General features: G+C 33.7%; 4 protein-coding genes across 4 annotated transcripts; all 4 read right to left on the minus strand.

Annotated features, from left to right (window-relative positions):
• Nucleotides 1–415: 415 nt before the first annotated feature.
• Nucleotides 416–5,397, minus strand: LOC146540777 (epithelial serine protease-like). Its single transcript, XM_085205761.1, has 8 exons — nucleotides 5,350–5,397; nucleotides 4,066–4,120; nucleotides 3,471–3,633; nucleotides 2,656–2,794; nucleotides 2,446–2,572; nucleotides 1,775–1,917; nucleotides 1,121–1,235; nucleotides 416–909 (listed from the first exon to the last, which is right to left on the minus strand). Exons 1-8 carry the CDS (start codon nucleotides 5,395–5,397, stop codon nucleotides 431–433), a joined length of 1,269 nt encoding a protein of 422 aa, XP_085061887.1. The 3' UTR covers nucleotides 416–430.
• A 2,532-nt stretch (nucleotides 5,398–7,929) lies between these two features.
• Nucleotides 7,930–14,371, minus strand: LOC146540778 (epithelial serine protease-like). Its single transcript, XM_085203180.1, has 8 exons — nucleotides 14,218–14,371; nucleotides 14,029–14,083; nucleotides 13,473–13,635; nucleotides 12,993–13,162; nucleotides 12,814–12,915; nucleotides 11,581–11,723; nucleotides 10,362–10,476; nucleotides 7,930–8,441 (listed from the first exon to the last, which is right to left on the minus strand). The coding sequence occupies exons 1-8, from the start codon at nucleotides 14,260–14,262 to the stop codon at nucleotides 7,984–7,986; spliced, it is 1,251 nt and encodes a 416-aa protein (XP_085059306.1). The 5' UTR covers nucleotides 14,263–14,371; the 3' UTR covers nucleotides 7,930–7,983.
• A 2,193-nt stretch (nucleotides 14,372–16,564) lies between these two features.
• On the minus strand, nucleotides 16,565–21,200 carry LOC146540779 (epithelial serine protease-like). Its single transcript, XM_085203192.1, has 8 exons — nucleotides 21,098–21,200; nucleotides 20,502–20,553; nucleotides 19,139–19,298; nucleotides 18,879–19,048; nucleotides 18,349–18,450; nucleotides 17,797–17,939; nucleotides 17,237–17,351; nucleotides 16,565–17,040 (listed from the first exon to the last, which is right to left on the minus strand). Exons 1-8 carry the CDS (start codon nucleotides 21,143–21,145, stop codon nucleotides 16,625–16,627), a joined length of 1,206 nt encoding a protein of 401 aa, XP_085059318.1. The 5' UTR covers nucleotides 21,146–21,200; the 3' UTR covers nucleotides 16,565–16,624.
• Nucleotides 21,201–22,020: 820 nt separating this feature from the next.
• Nucleotides 22,021–27,063, minus strand: LOC146540780 (epithelial serine protease-like). Its single transcript, XM_085205097.1, has 8 exons — nucleotides 26,178–27,063; nucleotides 25,404–25,455; nucleotides 24,431–24,593; nucleotides 24,048–24,217; nucleotides 23,421–23,522; nucleotides 23,157–23,299; nucleotides 22,760–22,874; nucleotides 22,021–22,564 (listed from the first exon to the last, which is right to left on the minus strand). Exons 1-8 carry the CDS (start codon nucleotides 26,217–26,219, stop codon nucleotides 22,062–22,064), a joined length of 1,290 nt encoding a protein of 429 aa, XP_085061223.1. The 5' UTR covers nucleotides 26,220–27,063; the 3' UTR covers nucleotides 22,021–22,061.
• Nucleotides 27,064–27,770: the final 707 nt, after the last annotated feature.

Below are 27,770 nucleotides of genomic sequence, written 5' to 3' on the forward strand. Positions count from 1 at the left end.
ATTTAATGAAGCTAAAAAAACAAAATCATGTCGTGTACTATAAAAAGAACATTCGAAATTACAATATTAGTAAAAGGTACCTTTTGTTTTTAAAAGCTTTTATTTATAGTGTATTTTACAAATCAAACCCTTTCAATTAATACATATATTAAAATTTTGTATAATCAACCTAGGATTGTCCAGATTTTCATTTTACTATTGATTATAATAATAATTACTTTTTTCATTTTACTATTGATTTAATATTGATTATACCTACATTATTTCATTGTCATCATGACTGAAGTTACAATCATAATTTTATCTCAATCGGACACAGGGCAGTGAGTCATATTGAGTTTGCAAGATTTCACTCGCACTAACTAACACGACAAATTAAATAAAAACTTGTAAAATAATACATTTACATTAAAAAATCATTAAAGCCATTTTATGGTAATAATAATTTTTCTTTTTTATCAATTTTTATCTTTTTTTTCTGACCGTATTTGCTAAGCTTAACCTTCACTCTAACATTTACTTCCAATTTTTTTAACAGTTCAGAAAGTTCTTTATCTTCATCTTCTCCGCCGTCTTCTTCTTTTTCTACTTCCTCATCTTCGTCTTTTTCCTCTTCCATATCTTCTTCTCTTTCCTCTTCCTCCTCTTCATCTTCTTCCTCTTCTTTATTTTCTTCTTTTTCCTCTGACTTATCTTCCTCTTCTTCTTCCTCAGGTTGAGGTGTTGTTTCGGGAGGTCTCACAGTAGTAGGTTCTGGAGTAGGTGGTTCAGTCGTAGAAGGTGCTTCAGTAGAAGGCACTTCAGTAGTTGGCGCCACTGTGTTCCATTCGTCACTTTCATCCAGATTTCTAAAATCTATTCCAGTAACTTGTTGGTACCAGTCGAAGAAAGGCGCAGGACGTACGAAAGCTGCAAACATAGTACAAATGAGATTAACAGTTGTAAGATGATATCAAAATGAAATACATATACCTCATTCTTTTTTGCAGAATTACAATTTAGTTTTCGTTCATTTTGAAATAAAAACATTCCTTTATGTTATTCAAATCCACATATAAGATTATTATTTTAGCATATTATAGAATACCCGCATCAGATAGCAATTATTAAAAGAACTTACCGCCAGGAAAACCAGAGTGACAACCGTGCGGTCTTCCAGGTACGAAGGAACTGATACCGATGAGGATTGGCTCTCCCTCTGGAGACTCGTGAACAAGAGGACCACCGCTATCGCCCTGACAAAGTATTTAAAAAAAAAAATAATCATCATATTTTGAACTAGAGTATATTAAAATCGAATTGAATGTTATCATAGTTGCTTTAGAATATACTTATTTAGATGAAGGTATAACAAATACGTTGTTGGGCGTTTCCTGCAGCTTTGCAAAAGTAGTCAAATGTAAATAACTGTAAGTCATTTACGGCATATTCTAATTGCAGTAGTAGTACGTAGTAAGTACCTACATGAAATCATAGGTACAGTAGGTCTATTTGTGGCTAATTTCATCATCCTTTGAAAAAACCATTTTCAATTTACAGGTTAGCAGGCAACAAACTTTTAGGCTTTATAAGCAAGTAAATAAATCCACTTCACGCTGTGCCCTCACACAGCAGGGGAACCTAAGTGTAAAGACATTTCGTTCTACACTTTCCGCCGAATTCTGGAGGCTTCCCGTGTTGAGTGGCGGATCTCAACGCCGCGATTTAGGCTTTATATTTTTTAGTAGGTATAAAGGAACCTTTACATATAATATAAACAAAATAATTCCCATACGTTGCATATAGATTGTGACGTCTGATTGAAGTGTTGGGCACATATGGTGTTGGCGGTCACAAGTGCAGTACCGTACACTCTTTGGCAATCAAAGTTCGATATACCACGGAGATATACCCACTGCAGTATTTCTGGTCTTGATCCTATAAAAAATAATTATATATTCAGTGATGCAAAAAAAAGAAATAAGAAATAAATGTTAATCAGGCTAGACAATGGCTGCAATAGATAAGATAAACAGAATAGGTTTTAAAACCTAATAATTTATATTATCTTATAATGTGAATTATTCTTTATCACTTATATCTAATATCTATTATTCTTCTGTTATTAGTCATCACGTATCAAAATCGAATGACAGTTCCTGTTCCCAGTTCCAATATTGAATTCAAAGTCTTGAGAAAGCCGTGACGAAGTGAAACAGCGACAGATAGTGAAAAAGAAGCTTGTGGATTCGAATCCCCACTCCAGAGAATGATTCTATTTATTTTATTTTCATTTTTCCTTTGACAAGTATAATACCCGACAAGGCGTTGAGCTCTGATTTTTAAATGTCTCGAAGAGTCATGATGGGGAAAAGACTAAACACTAGGGCTTATTATTAAGTTATTAAATTATCAGAGAAAATATTAAGAAACGTATGTAATATTGAAAGTCTTGATTTAGCTTACCTTCACTCATAGTTAGACCAAATCCACTGGCATAGGTCAGTTCATTTTGGTAGTTTTTGAACGCGTCCGACTGGGGTTGAATACGAATGGATCGTATGTATTCTGGAAAAGAGAATCTATATATAATCTATCCACACCACTAATGTCAGTTGTGTTAGTTTAAACAAAATGGTACATAAGATTATATTCCAGAGGTCTCGGCAGTTTCACCAGGGCCACGTCGTTGATTTGTACAACGTCAGCGATTGCCGGGTTAAATGTAGGATACATATAATGCTCTTGAATGTCCATCGATACGTCAGGTGCAGAAAAGAATGTAATGCCAGCTCTCACGGTGACCTGAACGCGACTAAAAACAAATTGTTAAAACATAAACCTACGTATAATTTGGTCCTTTTAGCTTCACAGGGTTTCCTGCATATACCAGTATAGGCAGGGGTAACCTGGGAACCTAGTGATAAAACTCGATTTTCATTAAGACACTTTCGTTTCCCACTTTCTGCCAAATTCTAGTTAAGTGGCTCAACTCAATGCTCCACTTTGCCTCGTTTACCAAAGCTAGGAAATCAAATATTAAATATTTCATTCCCACAGCTGGGAATCGAGCTGGGAATCGAGCCCACAGCTGGGAAACGAGCAATTTAGCGTAGCTGCGTCAGGACTGGCTTCATGAATTTAATAATTGTTTCATCTTACATCTACATCACTCGGTGTACTCGTGTATATTGGTATACGCAAATTCCAAATGTCTCTATTTTGATAAAGTAAAAGGAAAAAGTTTTTAAAAACAAAAAGTTTGCAAAATTGGAGGCTAATATAGAGAAAGTTTTTACCTAAAAGACTAAACTTAATAGTTAGATCATTAGATCTATAAAGTATAATTTATGAAAGATAAGAGTCCTTCCAAAAAATGAATTAACGGGAAACGGATTCGAATTTAAATGTATTCAAATATTAGTATTTACTGAATTTCTACAATTGTTATGAATAGTTACAATTTCGCATAAAATATTTAAACTACTCACTTAGCTGTACAATGGGCGGCTGATAAAACCCATTCTTTGTGTATGATGCTGCCTCCACAGTAACCTAAGGTGCCTACCGGACTTACTAGCTGAAGCTGAGCCTGGTACGGGAACTGGCCAGGGTAAGCGTTCCATCCTGAGACTATACGAGATGCTCCTGAATCTAGGAAAGTGTGTGTTTTTATTATATACGTAGTCTTAATATGACTGATTAGGATTTGTGCTATAATTATAAAGTTTGGATAGGTGACAAATTCGAGATATCTAAAAATTGTATTTGAATTACATAAAAAGAAAGCTCTATTATTATTAAATAATTATAAACTCGATGACATATTTAAAAGTTAAAATAAAAAAAATGTCGTGTTTTAAAAGGGAATATAACGAATTCCAAAGGGGAATTTCCCTTTGAAAGAATTCCGTATTTATAAATTGATCTCAACTCTGAGATCGTGAACTCAACTGTAAGATGCCTTTTTCATTCATAGATATGTAATTTGTGAATAAAAATGGCATCTGAAGATCGATCTCAGACTTGAGAACAATTTATAAATATATGAATTACTATTCCGTTTTAGTATAAATATATGTTTACCTGTTTCAACAGGAATTCTGTCGTAAGAGGTAGATATAATTTGTCTGGCTGGCACCTGAAAAAATAATTCAATTTAAAACAAAGTATCGCACTTAGACATACACCATTTGATTTTAGATATACCTATCTACATATTTCAAAATATTCGAGTTAGAAATTCGAGTCTGAATCTTCTCACGGGAATAAGAGAATTCGGAAACTTATAAAAAGAAAAAAATTATATTACATTTTAAACACGACGGTTTCCTTTTTTTTATTCTTACCACTAAATAACTTATCTATACTAATATAATAAAGCGGAAGAGTTTGTTTGTTTGTTTGTTTGAACGCTAAGATCTCTGGATCTACTGGTCCGATTTTCATTGTTTTTGTTTTGTATGAAAGCTGCATTCTTCAGAAGTGCTATAGGCTATATAACATTACATTACACATATATACTAATATATGTTAAAGTACATTCTAATTTGACATGCAATTTATTCTGCCATGTTAATAACAACCGTCGTTGCTAAGCGACCGCTACCGCTACGTTTTGATATTCATCCTTATGAAAATAAATATAATAGTCACTTTTAGCATTTTATGTAGATTGAAATTATAGTTTACTGTATAACATACTAATAAATAACTAAGGAGATGTCACTGATTCGAAATGACCTAGCCACCTACCGCCGGTACCGACGCGAACGGGCAGATGACGTTGACGGTTTTATAAATTTTCATACATTTTCGAACTTTATTCGATCGATTTAAAACACTTTGATTCTCTTCTTATTTTATTTGATATTGCCCGCTAAAATTATCCTACTTAATAGAGAGAAATGTTTAGTTATTTCGTAGAGTCGATATCTATGTACGCACGTACGGAAAACTTTAGGTACTTTTTCTAATATTAAGAATACCTATCCTTTAGTTACTTTTAATCCTTTTGTTAGTTCATTTCAATAACTCAGATAATTTTTTCTAATAATGTGTATCTACTTATTATTCTTTTTGATTATTTGAGCTTATATTTTCTTACTAATTCTATTGAGAATTGAAAATAATTTCATGAATATATTTAATAAATATTCTTATAGTTGAAGCAGGCGTAGCCGCGTCCGGGTCCACTAGTAATTAAATAAATAATTATGTGGCGTAGCGCAGGAGCATAAAGTGTGACTGTAAAAGCGGCTGGTTGTGAGTTCGATCCTCACTCGAGAAAATGAAATATTTATTTAAATTTATATTTTCGTACTTATAAAATAAAACAATCAATAACTTTAATATAAAAATTTGAGTAACTAACTTGTAGTACCGCCAGGGCAGGATGAACGCCAGCTGCCACACCATCTTTGAGTATCTTCACAGCCCTTGATCATTTCCATATTAAATACCCTCTTAATAAAATTAAGTCAAAATTAGATATGGGCAGAAGTGATGAACACACCGATTCAAACGTAACTCTCATATCGATAGACGGCTTAGTTTAATTTTTGTCTGAAAGCCATAATGTTTTTTTTTCTTCACTTATAAGAAGATAATTGAAAAACCAAAAAGCTATTTTCGCTTATCATGGGAAAAGATGGGACTATTCTAATAATACTGGTATTTTCGTTGTACTGATGCCAGAAAAGTCCCGGCATTCCCATTTTTCGATATTTTCGGGATTTGACAAAACTAGTGATTATATATAGTAGGTTAAGGTATCCATTCTCCATACTATTCAATATATATTTTGATAAGTTATTGTAACATTTTAAAATTATAAATTCTGTTTCTAATGAATATGTAACTTAAATTTTAACGACTTGAACGTCGTCCGTCTTCACTCGACCGTTTTTCCCCATAGTCGGTGACGCCCATGGTGATTGCTAAAACAACAAAACAAAAAAAAAATTAGGTAAACTAGTTACATCTCTGATAAAAGCAATCAAATAAGATATAATTTTGATTACCAATGTTATTATCTTTTTCCCATCTTTGTGTCTTTTAAATCGAATTAGATTTTAGTTTTGTATGACAAATAATTACTATCTAAAACGGAAATACTATCTAAATCAAAGTTTTGACGCATTGTTAAGAATATACCTAGATAGCTATCCCTTTTTATTTTCCATTTAACTCTTTTTTATTTTGCCCCTGTATGTTCATTGTTCCCTCTGCCTAACAAGTACTTAACAAGGAACCTTCTGTTAAAGTAGTAGTAGTTTGGTAATAGTCTATAGTATAGATTTCGGAGAATTTAGTAAAATCATATTTATATTTAAATCGGATAGTAGGTAGGTACATATGATCCCAATAATTTTCAACCAGTATCTATATTAGTCTCGCAGCGCAGTTTTTTTTAAGTTACTTAACGCATTCACCTACTAAAGCCACAAAGAATAGTGATTGTTCAACAGTATTTCATATTTTGAGGACCACATGGCATAATCGGGCAACGAGTGGCAATTTATTATAAGCGCCTACGAGTATATTACGAGCAAATAATATTTTTTACACTTTAGTATATAAAATTTGTAGGCGCTTGTAATATATATTAGACGCGTCTGGCAGGGGGTTAAAACCATGCTAAGTATCTGGCAATGGACAACATAATTTCTTATATTATTCCGAAGAAAATATAAAAAATTGAGCTTTATAATTTAACGAAAGTTAGGTACTATTTTAGGCTTTGCACTGCATTGCGTCTTTCTGAATTCTCTGTCTTTCCTTAACAAACAGCTTATATAATTATATTACAATAATTATACAATATTTAACTTATTTCCGACACGCTTCTATATAAATAAAAATACAAAACTTTTTTGCTTATTTGTGGGGGCCGTCGTGGCGCGTGACGCGGCTATTGTGGGTTCGATCCCCACTCGAGGAAGTGAAATATTTATTTACGTTTATATTTCCATTTGTTCGCTCTGGTGTCGAGGCAAAGAGCGGCGTTGAATTCGGCGGAAAGTGTGGAACGGAGTGTCTTAACACTAGATTCCCTCTGCCTACCCTGCCGTGTGCGGGGTACAGCGTGAAGTTGATTTTATTTATTTTATATTTAAATAATTATCCATCAATTAAGTTCTTCACACATATAATATTTCTAAAATGATTAGTCTGTTCACATTAGGTTCTTTATTTATCCTGCTCAATATGTGAGATATTTGAAGCTAAAAGAAACAAAATCACGTCGTGTACTACGCTATTTTATAAATTGTTCGCCTATCTATGATAAGATTAATTGTTATAATCAACTACGTTACGTACATAATAATTGTGATAAGCTTATCGTTTATTGGTAATTAATATAATCCTAATTACTTACGTTACTTACTTTGATTCTTATTATAATTGATTGGGATTTTGTTTATATGGATTTTATATATTTACTATAACCGAAATATCGTCTAAAGGTGTTAGGCAAAAAACCAAAAGATAAAAATCGTAGACAGAATCATGATGACATGTTATGGTATCATCATCATCATCATCAACAGCCATCTTTTGTCCACTGCTGCACATAGGCCTTCCCCAATTCTCGCCACAACACTCGATCCTCAACTAGATCCCTAGCTAGATAGTTATGGTATACAAAGTTAAAAATAAAATAATAAAACTATCCTTTTGTTTTTAAAATGCTTTTATTCTTGGTACACGTACCGTACACGTATTTTACAAATCAAGCCCTTTTATTTGATACTCATATTAAAATTTGGAAAATCCAATTAGAATTGTCCTAATTTTTAAAAGCTTTTTTATATTGCTAATGTTATTTTGTATGTAATTTCATTGTCATCATAATTGAAGTTGTAATCTAAATTTAATTTCAATCGGACAATGGGAAATTGGTCAAATTAAGTTTGCAAGATTACACACAATAACTAACACGTCAAGTTAAATAAAACCTTTTAATAATTACATTTATATTTAAAATCCACTTAAATTATTTTAAGGTAATAATAGTTTTTCCTTTTTATCGATTTTTATCTTTTTTTTCTGTCCATATTTGCTTAGCTTAACCTTTACTTTGACATTTACTTCCAGCTTCTTTAACAATTCAGAAAGTTCCTTATCATCATCTTCTTCTTCTCCGTCTTCTTCCTCTTCCTCTTCCTCTTCCTCTTCCTTATCTTCTTCTTTTTCCTCTTCTTTATCTTCTTCTTTGTCCTCTTCCTTATCTTCTTCTTCTTCCTCAGGTTGAGGTGTCGTTTCGGGAGGTCTCACAGTAGTAGGTTCTGGAGTAGGTGGTTCAGTCGTAGAAGGTGCTTCAGTAGAAGGCACTTCAGTAGAAGGCACTTCAGTAGTTGGCGCCACTGTGTTCCATTCGTCACTTTCATCCAGATTTCTAAAATCAATTCCAGTAACTTGTTGGTACCAGTCGAAGAAAGGCGCAGGACGTACGAAAGCTGCAAACATAGTACAAATGAGATTAACAGTTGTAAGATGATATCAAAATGAAATATATATACCTCATTCTTTTTTGCAGAATTACAATTTAGTTTTCGTTAATTTTGAATTAAAAACATTCCTTTACAATATTCAAATCCACATATGGGTCATAATCAGAAAAGTGGACATTTTCGAATTCGTAACGTAACTGATAAGTAACAACACTGATAATGTTTGTTACGAAACTGATGATATAAGGCATTATACACAACAAAGTAAGGATATTATACGAATAAAACTACTGTTGTTTTTATTTAATGAGACACAAATTAAAATTTTAAAGATTCAATCGTTGAATTAACAGATTATAAATGTAAGAAAACATAACAAAGTGACAATATTAACAATATAATAATGCTAGTTCGTAACGTAATAAACTTCTATTTCTAGTTAGAGATCACAAAGTTAATGATAAAATTAAATCCACTTTAAAATATATCAAAATTTGAGTCGTTATCACGGGAATCAAGTTTAATTCTTTGTAGGTGTTTATTCCGCATATCTTCATATTTAATAGGATTGGTCTTTTTAAGACGTTCTCTATATCTTTTATGTGTTTCAGCATTTGACATAGGAGCCATGACGCTTACTGAAAATAAAAAAATATTTATCAATAGGTATTTAATAATATTTTATGTTTATTGTTTAGATCTTTAACAACGCTAGTACAGAACGTATTTGTTTTTAAATAAAAGCTTCACCCACTTGAACTACATATTTATTAATTCACTATCTCCAGAGAAAAAAATAGTAATTACAAAATCACAACTAATTTCAGGAAGAATAAAAAAATGTTTTTAACTAAATCGGTTAAGCCGTTTCTGAGAAAAGCGTGCACAAACACATTAGACAAACAAGCAAACAGGAAAAAAACTTAAAAATCATTATTTTTGGTTACTTTACGTTATCAAAAGTTACCAATTATTTTTTTCATATGCCAGCATTTTTTTTTTATATACATATCTTCCGATGGTAACGTAATTATGAACTAGGCTTCATATTTTCTCAGTTTCGTTACGTAACGAAATATAACGCAATTGAGAATAAAGTCTGAGAAATTCTAACCTTTTTAAATATTTGCTCATAAGCCACGTGTTGCATGTGTAAGCACTGAAGTTCTTTTTGGGGATTTTGTAAAAAGAAGCAAATAACATAAACAAGAAAACGAAATTATAGAATACTTACCAAAATAAAAGCCGTTTATAACCCTGAGATGTAATTTTACATATTCCCTCTAAAACATTTGAACCCCTCAACTGCTGCGAGAACACTACTTGTTGTAGCTACGACAGCATTGACTTTTAGAATTATGGTGCCACAACAAAAACTAATATTAAACACCATCCAAAATAATTGCATTCATAATTTAATTGTACGTTACTAGCCCTGAGTAACAAAAAAGACAATATTTTGGGACAAATTTACTTAATTCATATATATTATTTATTAAATAATATATCAATAAAAGTACTTTTGTTTAATATTTTGCATAAAGTAAAGTAATATAAACATATCTGAAATCAAATAAAACCATAAACATTCGTAACAAATCAATTTTTAAAAAGTAAAGTAGTGAATGGGACACGAAAAATTGTATGGAAGCATTCTGAAAAGTTTTTTGCAACTAACAAAAAATACTATTAATAGCCATAATACATTTAAAATATTACAAAAATCTTTAAGTTAATAAGTAAATTTATCGTAAATGGCAAAATATTTAAATTATCTTTAAAATTGTATTTTTAAAACGCATTCAAAGTAGCGGGACAAGAAAAGACACAAAATGTACACTTTTTCTGATTATGACCCATATAAGATTATTATTTTGGCATATTATAGAATACCCGCATCAGATAGCAATTATTAAAAGAACTTACCGCCAGGAAAACCAGAGTGACAACCATGCGGTTTTCCAGGTACGAAGGAACTGATACCGATGAGGATGGGCTCTCCCTCGGGAGACTCATGAACAAGAGGACCACCGCTATCGCCCTGACAAAGCATTTAAAAAATATATAATATAATATTTTAAGCTAGGGTATATTTTAAAATTAAAATCGTATTGAATGTTACCATAGTTGTTTTAGAATATATTTGGATGAAGGTGTTTATTGTGTTGGGTGTATTCTGCAGCTTTGCAAAGATAGTGAATTGAAAATAACTAAAAGTCGTGTACGACATATTTTAAATGCCCTAATTAAATATAATCATCGGTATAGTAGGTCACATAGTCATAATTAACTACCCAAAATTAAAATATTTTTCGTTTTTATTAATATACTAGTGGACTTGGGCGGCTTCGCCCGCTTAAACTATACAAACATTTATTAAATATATGTATGAAAATATTGTCAGTTTAGAGAGTGAATGCATGAAAAACGTGTGCAATTAAATATTTTTAAGAGTCTAAATTTCAAATCTTATAGAAATCGTTGGCAATTTAGTTTTTTTTCATATAAACTTTCAACTCCTATTTCATACCTAATATTGTTCTACAACAATATTGCAAATTCTCGTCTTGTAAGCACTTGCGTCCTATAAGAAATGGCCATGCAAAATTTTACACTCCTAGCACTTGTAGTAACGAAGTTTCATACAAACTATCAACCCCAAGAACAACCCCTTAGAAGTCGAATATTGCAAATTCCCGTCTAAGCGAGCAGCTACGTCCTATAAATAACTCCTATGCAAAATTTGAGATTACTAGCACTTGTAGTTTCTGAGATTTCGTGATGAGTGAGTGACCTTTCGATTTTATATATATAGATACTAGCGGCCCGCTCGCGGTTTCACCCGCGTGAACTATGTTATTATTAATTTCTGTCTCCATGGCTACGTCCTAGTGACGTCTATGCAAAATTTGAGACTCTTAGCATTTGTAGTAACGCAGTTTCATACAAACTTTCGACCCCAAAAAGAACCCCTTGGAAGTCGAATATTGCAAATTCCCGTCTTAGCGAGCACCTACGTCCTATAAGTAACTCCTATGCACAATTTGAGATTCCTAACACATGTAGTTTCTGAGATTTCGTGATGAGTGAGTGACCTTTCGATTTTATATATATAGATATAGATTATTTAATATTATTCTCTTACGTTGCATATAGATTGTGACGTTTGGTTGAAGTGTTGGGCACATATGGTGTTGGCGGTCACAAGTGCAGTACCGTACACTCTTTGGCAATCAAAGTTGGACACACCACGGAGATATACCCACTGCAGTATTTCTGGTCTTGCGCCTGTATAAAAAAGTAAAAAAATACTATATAAAAATCTTTTATATCATATTTTTATTTTGTCTCTCTGGACAAGATTTCCGTCACTCAACACAGAATGGTTAGAAAATTTGGCGGAAAATGAATAAAATTGTCTTTAGTTCCCTCTGTCTATAGGGTAGGCATATATATAATAATTATATAATAGAGCGTAAAGCTAAAAAAGCAGATCCGACTACAATAGACCGCTTTCAGGGTGCCCTGGGGGTTTTTTTAGTTCTCCTCGTCCGCAATAGGCGGGCCTTCCACCGAGGCATCATAGTAGTATGCGTGAAGAGGGTTTCCGCTGGGTTTTAGTGGGTAGAATCGATTTGGCTGGTGCGGTGAGTCTCACATTAAGGTGAGTGAATGAGGTGAGTCCCGCTTATCCGTTAGGCGGATACGTTGCCTTCCGTATGGGCGGTCTGCGTAAATGTATTTGCCAGCGAAAAAAAATGTCTACAATAGATAAGATAAACAATAGTTTTTAAAACCTAATATTTTACATTATCTTATAATGTAAATTATTTTTTTTATCACTTATACCTATATCTAGAATACTTCTGTTATTATTAATCGCGTATTAATATCGAAATACTGTTTTGCTAATGGTTGAAAACAGTACCTATCGTGGTAAAAGTTTTGAGGCTGTTCGTGAACGCGACGGTTGTATCGAGCCGTAGGTACTTGAGGGAATGATTATATTTAATTTATTTTTATTTTTTCACTGACGAACACAATGCCCAGCAGCCCACCAGACCAGCCCAGACCAGCTGCATTTTTAAACGTGTCGAAAAATGTGTCGAAAATTCAGTGCGAATATAGGTACAACTGATTATATATACCTATATAATCAGTTTCATAGTTTAAGGTTCGTATTTATAAATCACTGTCAAGTCTGAGATCCATCTTGAGATGCCAGTTTCATTCGTAGATATATAATTTAGAAATTAAAAACGGAGTGGGGAACAGAGTAAGTACTAGGGTCTCCTTGTATATTCTGTTATGCAGGAATTAAGGAAACAGAGAATCTATTAAGAAACGTATATAAATGTAAAAGTTCGTTTTAGCTTACCGTCAGTCATAGTTAGACCAAATCCACTGGCATAGGTCAGTTCATTTTGGTAGTTTTTGAACGCGTCCGACTGGGGTTGAATACGAATGGATCGTATGTATTCTGGAAAAGAGAATCTATAAAGAATCTATCGATAGAACTAATATCAGTTGTGTTAGTTTAAACAAAATGGTACATACGGTTGTATTGCAGAGGTCTCGGCAGCTTCACCAGGGCCACGTCGTTGATTTGCACAATTCCAGCGTTTGCGGGGTCAAATGTGGGATACATATAATATTCTTGGGTTTCCAGCGACACGTCGGGTGCAGAAAAGAATGTAATGCCAACCCTAACGGTGATCTGAACGCGACTAAAATGAAATTGTTAAAATATAAATTGGATTTCCCTTATTTAAGTTAGGTAAGTACATATGTTAAATATTTTTATTAGATACACGCTGTATTCTTACTTATACTTACTTCCCACATAGCGGGGTAAACAAAGGGAACCTGGTGTTAAAACACTCCGTTCCCATTAAGACACTTCCTTTTCACTTTCCACCTGGTTAATTGGCTTAACTCAACGCTCGCTTTGCCTCGTTTACCAGAGCGAGGAAATGAAAATATTGAATATTTCACTAGGTTCCCTCTGCCTTCCCTGCATAAAAAAATACTACTCACTTAGCTGTACAATGGGCTGCTGATAAGACCCATTCTTTGTGTATAATGCTACCTCCACAGTTACCTAAGGTACCTGCCGCACTGATCAGACGAAGCTGAGCCTGGTACGGGAACTGTCCAGGGTAAGCGTTCCATCCTGATACGATACGAGTTGGCCCCGAATCTAAAAAGTATGTGTTTTTATTATATGTCTTGATATGGCTACTGGCTAGTGTTTGCGATAAAATATTTTTTTTTAGAAAAGTGTCAACTTCGAGATATCTGTAAGTTATAATGGATGATGACTTAAAAAGAAAGCTTTATTATTATCAAATCATTTCAATTTACACTCTAAGATATTTAGGAGTTACAATCAAAAATCTTTAGTGTTTGAAAATGAAATTCCTCTAAGGGGCTTAAAAGTCGTCCTACATTTTATACAATATCTGTTGAAGGATGAACAAAACGGACAAGTTAAGACGGGGAAACTCAAGTGCGAGATTAATCTTGAGAGCGGTTATAAATACGAGTCTAAATAGTCTATTGTTAATTACTAGTTCTCAGTTTATATATTTACCTTTTTCAACAGGACTTCTATCGTAAGAGGCAGATATAATTTGTCTGGCTGGCACCTGAAAAAGTAATTTAATTTAAAAGGAAGTATCACACTTGCAAAAGATCAGATTTGGACATACACCATTTGATTTTATATTTCAAAATATTTCACTAAAAAAAATATTAAAATATAACAATTTGAGTAACTAACTTGTAGTGCCGCCAGGGCCAGGATGAACGCCACTTTCCACACCATCTTTGCGTATCCTCACAGCCCTTGATGATTGTCGTATTAAATAGTCTGATAAAACTATTTTGATAAAATTAAATCAAAATTAGATATGCGCAATTATTAGTGACAAACAAGCAATATCGATTGAAACGTAACGGTATCGATATTTTTTTTTAAATATATCGTTTATATTGTTTATAATAAAAAATTCTTCGATAAGACCCGCATTCTCAGTGTTCTGAAGAATTGTTTGACCTGTTACCTGCCGCCGAATTTTCTAACCACACAGTACATCACAAACTTAAATATCATCCACACCACCTGAATACGTGGCATTCCACTACTGTGTGGTTTCGTAGAAATTTCCTTCCACGCGCCACCGAACTGTGGAATGGCCTACCCGCGGCAGTGTTTCCAGGTAGGTACGATATCATCATCATCATCATCATCATCAGCCTGTCCTCGTCCACTGCTGGACATAGGCCTCTCCAATAGCACGCCACTGAGCTCGATCTTCAGCTCTTCGCATCCAGCCGCTGCCCGCCACTTTACGAATATCGTCACCCCATCTAGCTGGAGGACGTCCTACATTACGCTTGCCGAGGCGTGGTCTCCACTGTAGAACGCGCTTACTCCAACGATCATCGGGTACGATATGGGTACCTTCAAATAGCGTGTCTATCTCCACCTCAAAGGCCGGCAACGCACCTGTAGCTCCTCTGGTTAACGCTCGTTTGCCTTGTCCTTTATCCATAAAAAAAAAAGAAAAGACTATAAAAAAGGTATTGAGAGTGTCTCTTCTCATTTGATCGACCTTAATTTAGCTTCATACCTACTAACTTGAAAGTGGGGCCCTTTCAGAGGTAGCGCCAAATAAAGGTATATCTCTGTCTGGAAGGACGATTGAGCCATAAGATTGACTTATAAGCGACCTTGAAATAGTTCCATTCTTTAAACACATAAGTATTTAAATACAAGCGTTTCTAGTTTAACATTGGTGAGCGTTTACCTTTAGTCAAAACAATAATTAAATTTGTTACATCTCTAGTAATAAAAACAATCAATTATAAAACAAGATAAAATTTAGATTAACAATATTATTATCTTTTTCCCACCTTTTTTTTAATAATATTTGTTAAATCTAATTAAATTAAAGTTTTTTATGGTTTTTATTCTTTGTTATCTAAAACTGTAAATTTTACTTAAAGTCTTGACGTATCCCTGTATGTTTCCTCTGCTTAACAAGTAGCAAGGAACTTTCTGATAAGGTACTCCGCGTATACTACCCCGTGCTTATTCGTTCTTTGTCCTAGTTGCTTGAGGTCCTCAAATATCAAATTCTGTTGAACAATTTCATTTTCTTTCAGCCTTCGTGGCTTTATTATGAGAATTTTGTCAATGTTTGATGATACTCTATACTTTATTAACTATACAATAATTATTTATTTACTAATGTAATCCACATGACAAACAAACAAAAACATTTGTAAAATCACTACTTTGGGTTTTATTACATTGATAAATGCTCCTAGCCTGTTTGATAGGTTACAGTTTTAGGTATTATACGTATAGATTTTTTTTCAGCTTCACGCTGTATCCAGCACAGAACAGGGTAGGCAGAGGGAACCTAGTGTTAAGACACTCCGTTCCCCACTTTCTGCCCAATTCTGGAGGTTCACTTCCTCGAGTGGGGATCGAACTCACAACCGTCGCGTTAAAGTCACATCCTTGTGCCGCTGACGTTCTTTAATATTCAAGTTGAAATTAATTAGTTGTATTTGGTGATTTTTATTAAATGTTGTTCTAACAAGAGTTCATAAATCTGATTTTATCTAATAACAACATGAAATATTATACTCGTAGTAGAGCATTATACCTGCCTTTAGTACGGTTAAGTAGCGTGCGCATGCACTCATAGATAATTATTGCGTAAATACAAAACAAATACACTACAAGTGCAAAATATTAGACACTTGAATGAGGTGAAGAAAGAAGAAAGAAGAAAAGAGTGGGGTGTGTCTTTATTTGTATACTAGTCATACAAATTTTTACGTATCAATTTTATTATATTTTCAAGTTACTCATTGCTTATTGTTATTTGTAGGTACTTTTAGCTTATATTGGACTATAGGATTTCAATAGGTCACTTGCTCGGTACCTCCACGCGATCTCGATATAAATGTCTTGACAGACGGACAACAAAGTAATCCTGTAATGGTTCCGATTTTTCATTTTGAGATACGGAACCCTAAAAAGTTAAATTACTAATAAATTACATTATGTGAGTACCTGTATTATGTGAGTATTTGTAAATGAAACAAATGGATTAAAAATTTTTTTTTTAATAAATATTAACAAATACTATAATTATTATAAATATGTAGTATTACATGTCAATCTTTTTCTGTTCTTTTATCTTTTTTTGACCAAATTTATTAAGCTTGATATTGACTTTAACTTTTACTTCTAACTTTTTAAGAAGTTCTGAAAGCTCTCTATCATCATTATCTTCTTCACTGCCGTCATTTTCCTCACTACTGTCATTTTCTTCACTACTGTCGTTTTCTTCACTGTTGTCATCTTTTTCGCGCTCTTCTCCACTTTCTTCTTCTACGTCTTTCTCTTCGCTTCCATCTTCTTCTGGTTCGGGTGTTGGGACTGGTACTGTCGTTAGTTCTGAAGTAGTAGGTGCAGGAGTAGAAGGTGGCAGAGTCCTTACTTCCTCATCCTCGTTTAGATTGTTAAAGTCAATACCAGTGATCTCCTCAAACCAAGATAGGAAAGGTGCTGGGCGTATGAAAGCTGCAATAAATATACAAAATATGTCATATGTCATTGTCTATGTTGTGTAGGTATAATTGGGATACTTATAAATTATTTATAAATGACAAAAAAAGGTTTTTTTTGTACATAATTATATTGTTTGTTTTCACAAAGGAAATAACCAAATGATAGATTAAGTAATAAAAACTTATGGTAAAGTATGTTAATAACTTACCACCAGGGAAACCTGAGTGACAGCCTTGAGGAGGTGCAGGTACGAAAGAGCTGATGCCGATCAGCATTGGTACTCCATCAGAAGACACGTGGACGAGTGGACCACCGCTATCGCCCTAATAAAAAGGTATTTAAAACGTTTATTTTGAAATTACACATAATTTTAATGTATTTTTTTACAGAAAAGAAACTTTGTAGAAAACGAAATAGGTACATTGAAATAAAAGTGTCAGTGCGTTACGAGTAATAATTTTTGTTTTGGAGTATCAGCTTCACGCTGTATCTCACACACAGGGTACAGGGTACAAACGGGCAGAAGGAACCTAATGTTAAGATGTTCCCCATTTTCAGCCGAATTCTGGAGGCATGTTGAGGAGCGTGCGAGCTCAATGTCGTGCTTTGCCTCAAAACCAGAGCGAAGAACTAAAAATATAAAAATCACTGTTTTATTTCCTCGAGTGGGGATCGAACCCACAACCAGTCTCGTTTACATCACGCACCTGTGGCCCTGCGCCACGACGCCTTATAATATTAATATAGAAGTATAAACATAAAACATACCGAGCAGATGGATTGTGACGTCACATTGAAGAATCTAGCACAAACAGTGTTGTCTGTGACGAATGTAGTACCGTACGTCCACGCGCAGTCCACGTTGGAGACACCTCGCAGGTACACCCATTGTAGAACAGACGGTTGAGCACCTGAAATTATTATTGTGTAGGATTTTTAGGTTTAAATAAAAGATTATTTTTTTAAGATAATTATCTTAGTATGTAAAAATTGGATTTATTAGAGTGGGATAGATATACTCTAATAAATCCATTTTTTACAGTGAAAGGAAAATAAAACATCTAGTAAATTGAGACTAGGCCGTCATGGTACAGTGACTGTAGATGCGATGTTTGTGGTTCGATACTCACTGGGGAGTAATAGAATTATATTTTCAATCGTTTTCTCTTCTTCTCTACCCCGCTCCCGTAGTCAAAATGCTGCGTTGAATTCGATCACGAAAAATGCAACGTCTCGAAAATCGGACGGTGCAGGGAGAACGAAGTGTTTTGACTCTAGGTTTCCTCTGCTGTTTGTTTTTTTAAGTAAATTGAAGCTTACCTTCAGTCCATATACGCCCAAATCCGCTAGCGTAAACAATTTCATTTGCGTAATTTCTGAACGCGTCCGATGATGGTTGGAGGCGGATAGGCCGTATGTTACCTACAAGTTAAAAAAAATTACATTTAGTTTTTTTATCACTATTGTAGACAATTTAGTAGTGACAATTTAGTGTAGTTTTAAATTAATGATCCACTCAGGGCTTTGTAGTGCTGAGACCACTAAACTGTGTCAATTAGTGGAAATCGCATAAAAATCGGTTTCACAGTTAGAAATATATAAGGTACATCAGTGAGAGGATGTGGGTTTGATTTCCGCCCGAGGTGATGAAATATCCTATATTTAATACTTTCATTTCTTCGCTCTGGTATCGAGGCAAAGCAAGGCATTGAGTTTCGCCACTCAACAGACAGTCTGTCTTAACACTAGGTTCCCCTCTACCTACCCTGCCGTGAGCTAGGATACCGTGTGAAGCTAAAAAAGTTACGTAGCTTTTAAATAATGAATGCCAAAATGAGTCAAAGACATACGGCTGTATTCGAGGGGATGAGCCAGCTTCAACAGAGATACATCATTGACCTGCACAGCCCTCGGCGTGGACTCGTTAAAAGTTGGATACAAGTAATATTGCGTTGTATCTATTGACACGTCGGGACTGGCCATCAGAACTCCTCCTGCGCGTACGACTATGGACCGTTGCCTGGAAATATGAAATAGCTCTATCATTCATTATTCATTATTTTCTTAAAAAAAGCTAAAATTTAAAAGAAGAAAATAAATAAACACTCACGCAGCAGAACAATGTGCAGCAGTAATCACCCATTCCCTATGTATGATGCTGCCTCCGCAGCTAGATAGCACACCGGCAAAGCTGATCATGCGGAGATGCGCCTGGTGCGGATGCTGACCTGGCTGCGCGTCCCATCCTGATACTATACGAGATCCTGATCCTAGGATGTTAGATAGAAATTTCTTTAGACATTTACTATATGTTTGTTTTTATACCGTCTTTATGTACTTTTTACGTGATACGTCTGTGTGTCTGTTTATTTGTTGACAGACAAAAAATCCAAAAGTACTGGAAATGGATTCTGTTAGTTATCCTTTAACACCATGACTAATTTTTTTTTATATTTTCAATGTACAGTAACGATTTTTCTACAGATTTATTATAAATAATAGATATAGATATTGGTACTTCTATTTTTATTTACGCTTGAAAATGTACAATTGCTCTTGTATATATTAAAAGTATTAAATGATAAGCTCTAATCTCTAACAATCCATATATCCGATATAAAGCACGCGTAACTAAAATGTTATCTTATCAATGTTTCACAAAACACATTTAAAACAAATTAGTTTTGGCAAATCCTATTGGTCGTGATTTGTTAAGATTAGAAATTTTATATTTTTAATCCTAATTGATTATTTTTGGCGGTCATGATGGCTTTGATTTTTTCTACAGATATGAATGACGTACTTTTAAATATTTTAAAATGTCATTCTCACAGTCTACAGGCCATTCCTGACGTAGGCCTCCGGGGGCGCAAGCATGGGAATGTAAATGTAACCCATGTCCACCCATTGGAAGAAATTAAATATTTAAGTTTTTCGAGTAGTGGACCGAGAGAATTATTTTCCTTTTCACACTCCGTGGAATATTGAAAAATACATAGAGATTTTATCAAAAGTAAACAATTACTTAATATATCACTATCGGTATAAAATAGCTTAGATAAATTTGCTATTAACATTTTATATAAAGACATAAAACATTTTTCACTTTAATATAAATTCATAGATTATAGGCGGAGGGAACCTGGTAACCTACACTAGATTACCAGGTTCCAGAGGGAGCTTAGAGCAGAGGCTGTAAGACACTTTATTCCTATTAGGAGTTTTCCGTTCCCCACTTTCGGATAAATGTATAATCAATAATTAATAGATACTTCAATTAAATTATGAATACTTTTGATCGCATGAAACTGTTCTCGTATGAAAGTAAGCTAAGTCAAAAAAATTACGAATTTGTTTGAATTTACTATAGAACGTTATATGATCAGATTTAAACTGAATCTTCTGATTTAGCTAAATTAGAAAATCATTAATTCCAAGGCGATATGTAGGTACATAAAAAATAATAAAATTACTTGCGCTGTCGTAACTCTCTACATAAGCTGCAGGCACGTGTTCGGCTGGCACCTGGAAAGAGTTTAATTTTAATGAATGTTTTTAAATTAATATTCCTGAAGTATTGTTCACAAGGCTGGAAATAATGACAATGATGATGAAGAACAATTAAAACATTTATTCTTTGTTACCTACGAGTAGGTAGGTATAAGATGAAAATAATATTTAATAACTGATAATCTGATTTAGGTGCAATATAATTATTTATATCAATATTTTACAGCGAAGTTCAGAATATTTTTTTAAGGATTATTATTTTAATTCTTTTTTATCTTCGGTACTTTTGTTATGTTGTTCCGCATACTAAAAAAAGTTAAATCTGGGTTTTTCGCATTCTAGTTGGAATTTTTGGAAATCCTCTGTTAGTTTATATTTTTATTTTTATTTTCTCGCTCTGGTAACAAGGTAAAGCGTGGCGTTGAGTTTCCAGAATTAAGTGGAAAGTGAGGAACGAAGATATTTTTAAGGGAACGGAGTTTTTCTTTGCCTATCCTACTACGTGCGCGATACAGCGGGAAGCTGGAATACAGCGGGAAAAACTAGAACAAAGTCTCACCTGATGAGCGGCCAGGGCCAAAAGCAATATAACCATTTGCTGTAACATCTTCCTTTACACTAAATTCAATTACGATCGTTCCACGTAAAAATGTTTTAGGTGCAATATTTAACTTAAAAGAAACCGAACTCGAGAAATCACTGTATTTTTAATATATGCGATAAATATGATAAAGGTGTGATCAATTAACTTTATCATTTTTTTAAAGAATTAATTTAACTTGCTGTATTATTTGTACAAAGCACCTTTGTTCTTATCTGGTCATTTACAGATAGTGAATATTGAAAAAGGTAAATTATTTTTTAATTCTCTCTTTTTACATGTGACAACTGTAGAATGAAAGAGAACACAACATTTCTGTTATTATACATTTTGCTAAAAATGGATGATTGTAAGCCTTTTACTGTCATTTCGAAAAAAATAAAGTAATTTGTATGCGCGAAGCAATAGGGTGGGGGTCTGTGCCCACCCCTGTGCCGAAATTTTCAAAAACTTAAAAACAAATCAGCTTCACGCTATACCACGCTCGTAGCATGGTAGGCAAAAGGAACCTAGTGTTAAAACACACGGTTCCCCACTTTTTGCCAATTGCGTATTGTCTGGCGGTACTCAAAGCCGGGCTTTTTGCCTCAGTGCCAGTGCGAAGATTCATTCCCTCGAGTAGACATCGAACTCACAACCGTCGCGTTACAGACACACCCTTGTGCCGCTGGAGCACAACGGCTTCAAAAACAACATAAGCTTTTTATTTAATAATTTTACACACATACATATATGTATATGTATATATAGTATATATAGTATATATATTCGTACTTTATTCTACAGCAGTGACATACATTTTTGATGATGACATTTTCTTCTAGTAAGGTTTATTGTTTAAATCGTAAACATTAAAATAATGAAAAACACAAAATGCTGTCATACTATTACATTTTTAATTATACACAAATAAAATAAATAATTATTTTAACACTGCATTACTGTCGCTATTTCTTAGTAGTATATTCTTGTTTTTCCCAAACCTGTATTTAACTTTGACGTCGACTTCCAATTCTTTGAGTATTTCTGACTGTATTTCTTCGTTTGTTTCTGATTCATGGTCTTTATCGTCTTGTATTGATGATGAAGTGGTTGGCTGAGAGGAATGTGAATCAGAAGTTGTAGGATCTAAAGTGCTTATTGAAGAAATTATAGATGTAGCTGTAGAAAGAGTGGATTCAGTAGTGGGAAGGTAAGTGGAAGGAGGACCAGTGGTACTGGGGAGGTAAGTGGAAGGAGAACCAGTGGTACTGGGGAGGTAAGTGGAAGGAGGACCAGTGGTACTGGGAAGAGGTGTAGTGTCAAGACCTGACGGAGAATCGGTAGCGTCTGAGCTCATGGGAACTGTTTCCTCGTCAAGATTCTCGAAATCTATTCCGCTTATTTCCTTAAACCAGGGGTGGAACGGTGCGGTGCGCGTGAAGACTGTAACGAAAAGAAACGTAACTATTACAATTTTATTTTTTGTTTTATTAAATTAAATTTTGAAGCTGGGATTAGTTATATAGATATAAGCCAAACACAATGCTGGCATTACTTTGTTAAGCTAAGAGCCTAATCTTAAAGTACTAAATTAACACTTGATTATTACGATATATATGTAACTTTTACGTAGCTTACCACCAGGATAACCAGAATGGCAGCCTCGTTGGTTGTCCGCTACAAAAGAAATAATGCCAACGAGCATGGGTTCCCCGTCGGCAGACACGTGCACTAGAGGTCCCCCATTGTCGCCCTGATAATAAAAAATATTAATATTTTTTTCTTGTATTTAAGTTGTTACAAAAATTTCATAGTTAATATAAATTGTGAGTACAATGCAACGTAATTCAATCAAATTCAATAAATTCAAATTTCAACACGCAATGTCTTAAAAAAATTGAAATGTGAATGGGGAATGGAGTATCTTAAATTCTTAACACTGGGCAATAGGTTCCCTCTGCCTATCCTGTTAATGTTATATGCGGGATAGTGCGTGAAGCTAAAAGAAAAATAAAAGAGTGGGTGTATTACATACCGTACATATAGATTGTGTAGTTTCGTTGTACCCGACTGCGCAGAGGCTGTGCTCAGAGATGGAGCGCGAGTTGTAGTATCCCACACAGTCCTCATTGGAAATACCCTTCAAGTACACCCATTGTAAGTGGTTTGGTCTATCACCTGAATAGAAGAATGATTTTGAATTATTTTGTCTGGTTGTCTGGATGCTTGTGCACACTAATAAAACTATCTTTACAAAATTAATGCCATTTTCACTAAATTATAGCGATAAGTTTGGTACCTTCAGTCCAAATACGACCAAATCCACTCGAGTAAAACACCACATCCTTATAATCTACAAATGCCTCGGACATTCGCTTGATGCGGATGGCACGTAAATTGCCTAAAACATCCAACAAAAATATGTTAGGTATATTTCTGTATTATCACATTTTTGAAAACTTTGTGTACTAAGGTAATATTTCAAAATAAAATAATTCTAGAAATTTATATTTGTTTCTTTTTTCTAGCTAGCTGTATTCCGCACAGCAATGTTAGCAGAGGGATCCTAGTGATAAGATGATCCATTTCCCAATTAAACATATGAACTGCCCAACTTTTTGGGACACTGTGTGTTGCGGTGCGGTTTATTTTTTACCAGAACCTAGAAGTTACAATAATTAATTCCCCTAGGAATTGATTTGACAAAGCTTAGTGGTAAATTTTAAATAATTATATTTGGGAAGCCGAATTTTTTAAAAATGTCACTGCAAGGATGAATAAGTTAGATTGTATGACTAGTTATCAGAAGGCACAGGTTCAAATCCTGCTACGTTAAAAAATTTAAAAAAAAATACATAGGTGATTTGAACTTTTTAGTAACAAGTAGATATACTACTTAAAGTAAATAGTATTAATAAAAACATACGGCTATATTCTAAAGGTGTAGGTAGTTTTATCATGGCTATATCATTGACTTGGGCACTCAAAGGATTTGACACATTGAATGTTGGATATATGTAGACCTCGGTGGACTCCAGCATCATCTCCGGCTGGGAAGTATCTATTAGACCGGCTCTTATCACTATGGTTGTGAAACTGAAAATAAAAAAAACCTTATTAATATTATTATACTTTACAAAATTGGTTTATTTAGCGTCATGGACACACACCAAGCCTTGACACCAAAACGAAATGAAAAAAAATCCATTTCATTACCTCGAGTGGGAGTCGAACTCACAACCTGCGCCATGACAGTATTCACAAATTGTTATTAAATTAAAAAATGATAAAAATAATAGTAATTCTCACCCAGCAGGACAATGAGCAACGGTCAACAGCCACTCCTTGTGTATGACGGTTCCGCCGCAACTTCTAATTGCTGCTTCAGAGTTGATCAGTCGTAAGAGCGCCTGGTGGGGATGCTGACCGGGGCGCGCGTCCCATCCTGACACTATACGAGACCATCGGCCTCCTGAAGGAAAATATAGAATTTACAAAATATGTTTTTTCAGGTATATTTAATACTAGCGAAGAAAGATTAAGAATTTCAACACAGTTTTCAAAATGATCCTATTTGAGAATCCTATTTTATGCCTTTAAAATAGACATCAAATACAAAATATGAAGTTTAAAAAATATACTAGGTATTTTAATTTATTAGACAGTACCTATGTATTTCAATGTATTTTACCTAAACATTAATTATACATAAAGAACGACGTGGTAATTAATTAATAATAATCAGTTATTCGTCTGTCGTCGCGTAAATAGATAAAGATTGATAAGAATATTTTGTATTTTGATATTTAGTTATACATTATATTAGATATGAAACGTTAATCCTAATCCCATACAAATATTAATAAATAATCGGTCATTAGCTAATCCCTATATAATTGTATAATGCGCTACGAGTGTTGACTGTTGAGGTCATTGTGCCGCCTATAACTGTAAACGACGGTGGTGGGTTCGATTCTAAGTCGAGAGAATACTTTTTTTTAACTCGCTCTGGCAACAAGATAAAGCGCTGGTTAAGTTGCCACTCAATATGCAACTCGAAAATTGGGTAAAAAGTGGGGAAAGAAGTTCATCAGCACTAGGTTCCCTATAGGTTCCCTCCTGTATGCAGAAGTATTAGTATTAATTCGACACTCGAACGACGCCATTGCCATTCATTAAAAAATAAATTTAATTTATTTTAATTTTTCCAGTCTGCTAGTACAAAGTACGGGGTTGGTTTCCGCAAAATATGCAATATGACTAATATAAAACTTGACTTTACGTGTAATATCTGATGTATCCACATTCCCAAAATCCAGTTCTTGTGGTAGTACCTGAAAAAGTATATCATCAGTTACAAGGCGCGGTGTTGAGTTCCGCCACTAAATACATGGTGTTGTAGTATGAGTATATGGTTTGAATATCAATTCGATAACTCCAAGCTTTCCTGAGATAAAAGCTCTTGACAGATATACAGACAGACGTACCTACAACAAATGATCTTATAATGGTTCCTTTTTTCCTTTAAAAATAAGAAACCCTAAATATAATGACATATCAATATCAAATGATTAATAGGTAATTAACATTCAACTGGCATTAAATTAAATGATTTATATGTCGTTATACATTGTCACCTTTAAAAATATGTTTTTAAGGTATCATGGTGATTAGTAGAAAAGTTTACACGTGAAAGCGTGACAACAAACTAACTTCTAATATTAAAGATGTTGTTAGGGTAATAAATGTTATTTTGCATAATTACTATTTTTATTTTATTAAGGTTCCGTACCTCAATAAATATAAACGGAACCCTTTTAGGCTCACTTTGTTGTCTGTCTGTCTGTGTGTCAAGATCTTTTAAGAACGCGTCGAGGTATCAAGTTGAAATTAATTTCAGGTCTACGGTCCCATGAAGCACAAAAAAATGAAGCTTCGACATACAATGCAGAAGTCGATACTAAAGTCTCGGTATTCGAGTCCGCACTTATTCAGTTTATTTTATTTTAGCTTAAAATGTATTTTAAAAAATACATATAATGACTTTATAACTCACCTGGGTCACCGCCAGGCCTAAGAACAGCGTCAGCCGCCACATCTTCCAGCCAACTACAGAAAGAGAAATGGAACCTACCCAACTCGAAACACTAAATATGAGCTCATTTAAAACATTCTACAATAATGCAGTATTAGATATGATCTACAAAAATGTGTTAAATGATAAAGATCTACATACCTAGATGCATGTTAACACGGTCGGGGATCAGGGTGTGATACATTCTTTGATTCGTCATTTTCTATAAGCATGTGTCCTTGCTGGACTTTCATTAAAACTTTAATTAAACTGACTTTGACTATCGTTAAGCTAAAATTAAAAATCAAAAATGTATAAATTGTACCTAATATAATTGATTTTTCGCAATTTGGAAAATGATTACAAAATATTCCTTATTCAACTAGGTATTCCAGTTTTTTCAGCTTCACGCTGTATATCTCATGTAGGAGGGTAGAGAGAGGGAGCATAATTCTAAGACCCTTTACTCTCCACATTCCATCAAAATTTGAACGCATTTTGTGTTGAGTGGCTGAACTCAATGCCGCGCTATGTCTTTACACCAGTGCGAAGAAATGCCACAACCTGCCGAAAGCACATCGATTCATCAATTTCTATTGAAAAGAACTGGTGATCACCTTACGTTGGCTCTTTTAAAATGTAACATTTCAAAACATAATGTAATTTTGAGGACATCGTGATGCAAAGATGGAACAACGTCGAACTCTAGGTTACCTCTGTCTACATTTCAACTTCTACATACATGTTTGAAGGACACAAGCCTAAAAACATATAATTTAGCTTATAATATTGTCTTGCCAAATAATCTGTGTGTTTATATTCATTTTTTTAATAGTCTCCCTAATGTTCACAAAATGTTTTCTTTCACAACGAAATAGAATAAATAAAAATAATTACACATATCAAATGATTTACCTATAGGTCATTACCATTTAATTGTTTTTTTTTTTTCTAAAAAACAATATTTCTTAGTTATAATCAGTCAATTTGAGTAATAATCAATTAGATATATTAAATTGCTAAACAAACAACGTAATTAAATTGATGACAGCTGAAAATGGCGAAAGTTGTGACTTCTCATTTCTCTGCCTTATTCTGATTCTGTCCATGATAGTCCCGGAAACAAAATTATAATTGTTTTACATAAATTGATAACAACTGTTAAGTTATATCATTCTAAATCTAATCAAGATAAAAAAATATCAAATATATTAATTTGAGTTTTTAAATATAAAATTGTCAGGGGAAACGGAACTCCAAACGCCATTACAGAATCAAAGTATAAATACCATCAATAAAGTTATGATAGAAGTAAATTAAAATATTTCTTTACATTTATTAATTAAATAAATTAGCTAAATGTATATAAAGAATTTCTATTAAACACTTTTATTAAACTAAATCTTTCAATGTGTTATAATATAAACAGACGCGTAAAGTTTAACAGGTCCGCCGATAGATGGGGTTACAACGAAATAATTCAAGCTATCGTTTGGTTCAATCGAAAGGTATAAGTAAGGCTGAAATCGGCCATTATTTTTTAACTGAACGCATAAATGGTTGTGGGTTTAAATT

This window comes from Heliconius melpomene, chromosome 2 (genome assembly GCF_056956725.1).
Source record: "Heliconius melpomene rosina isolate 202511_hmr_F chromosome 2, ASM5695672v1, whole genome shotgun sequence".
In the NCBI taxonomy this organism is placed as follows: domain Eukaryota; kingdom Metazoa; phylum Arthropoda; class Insecta; order Lepidoptera; family Nymphalidae; genus Heliconius; species Heliconius melpomene.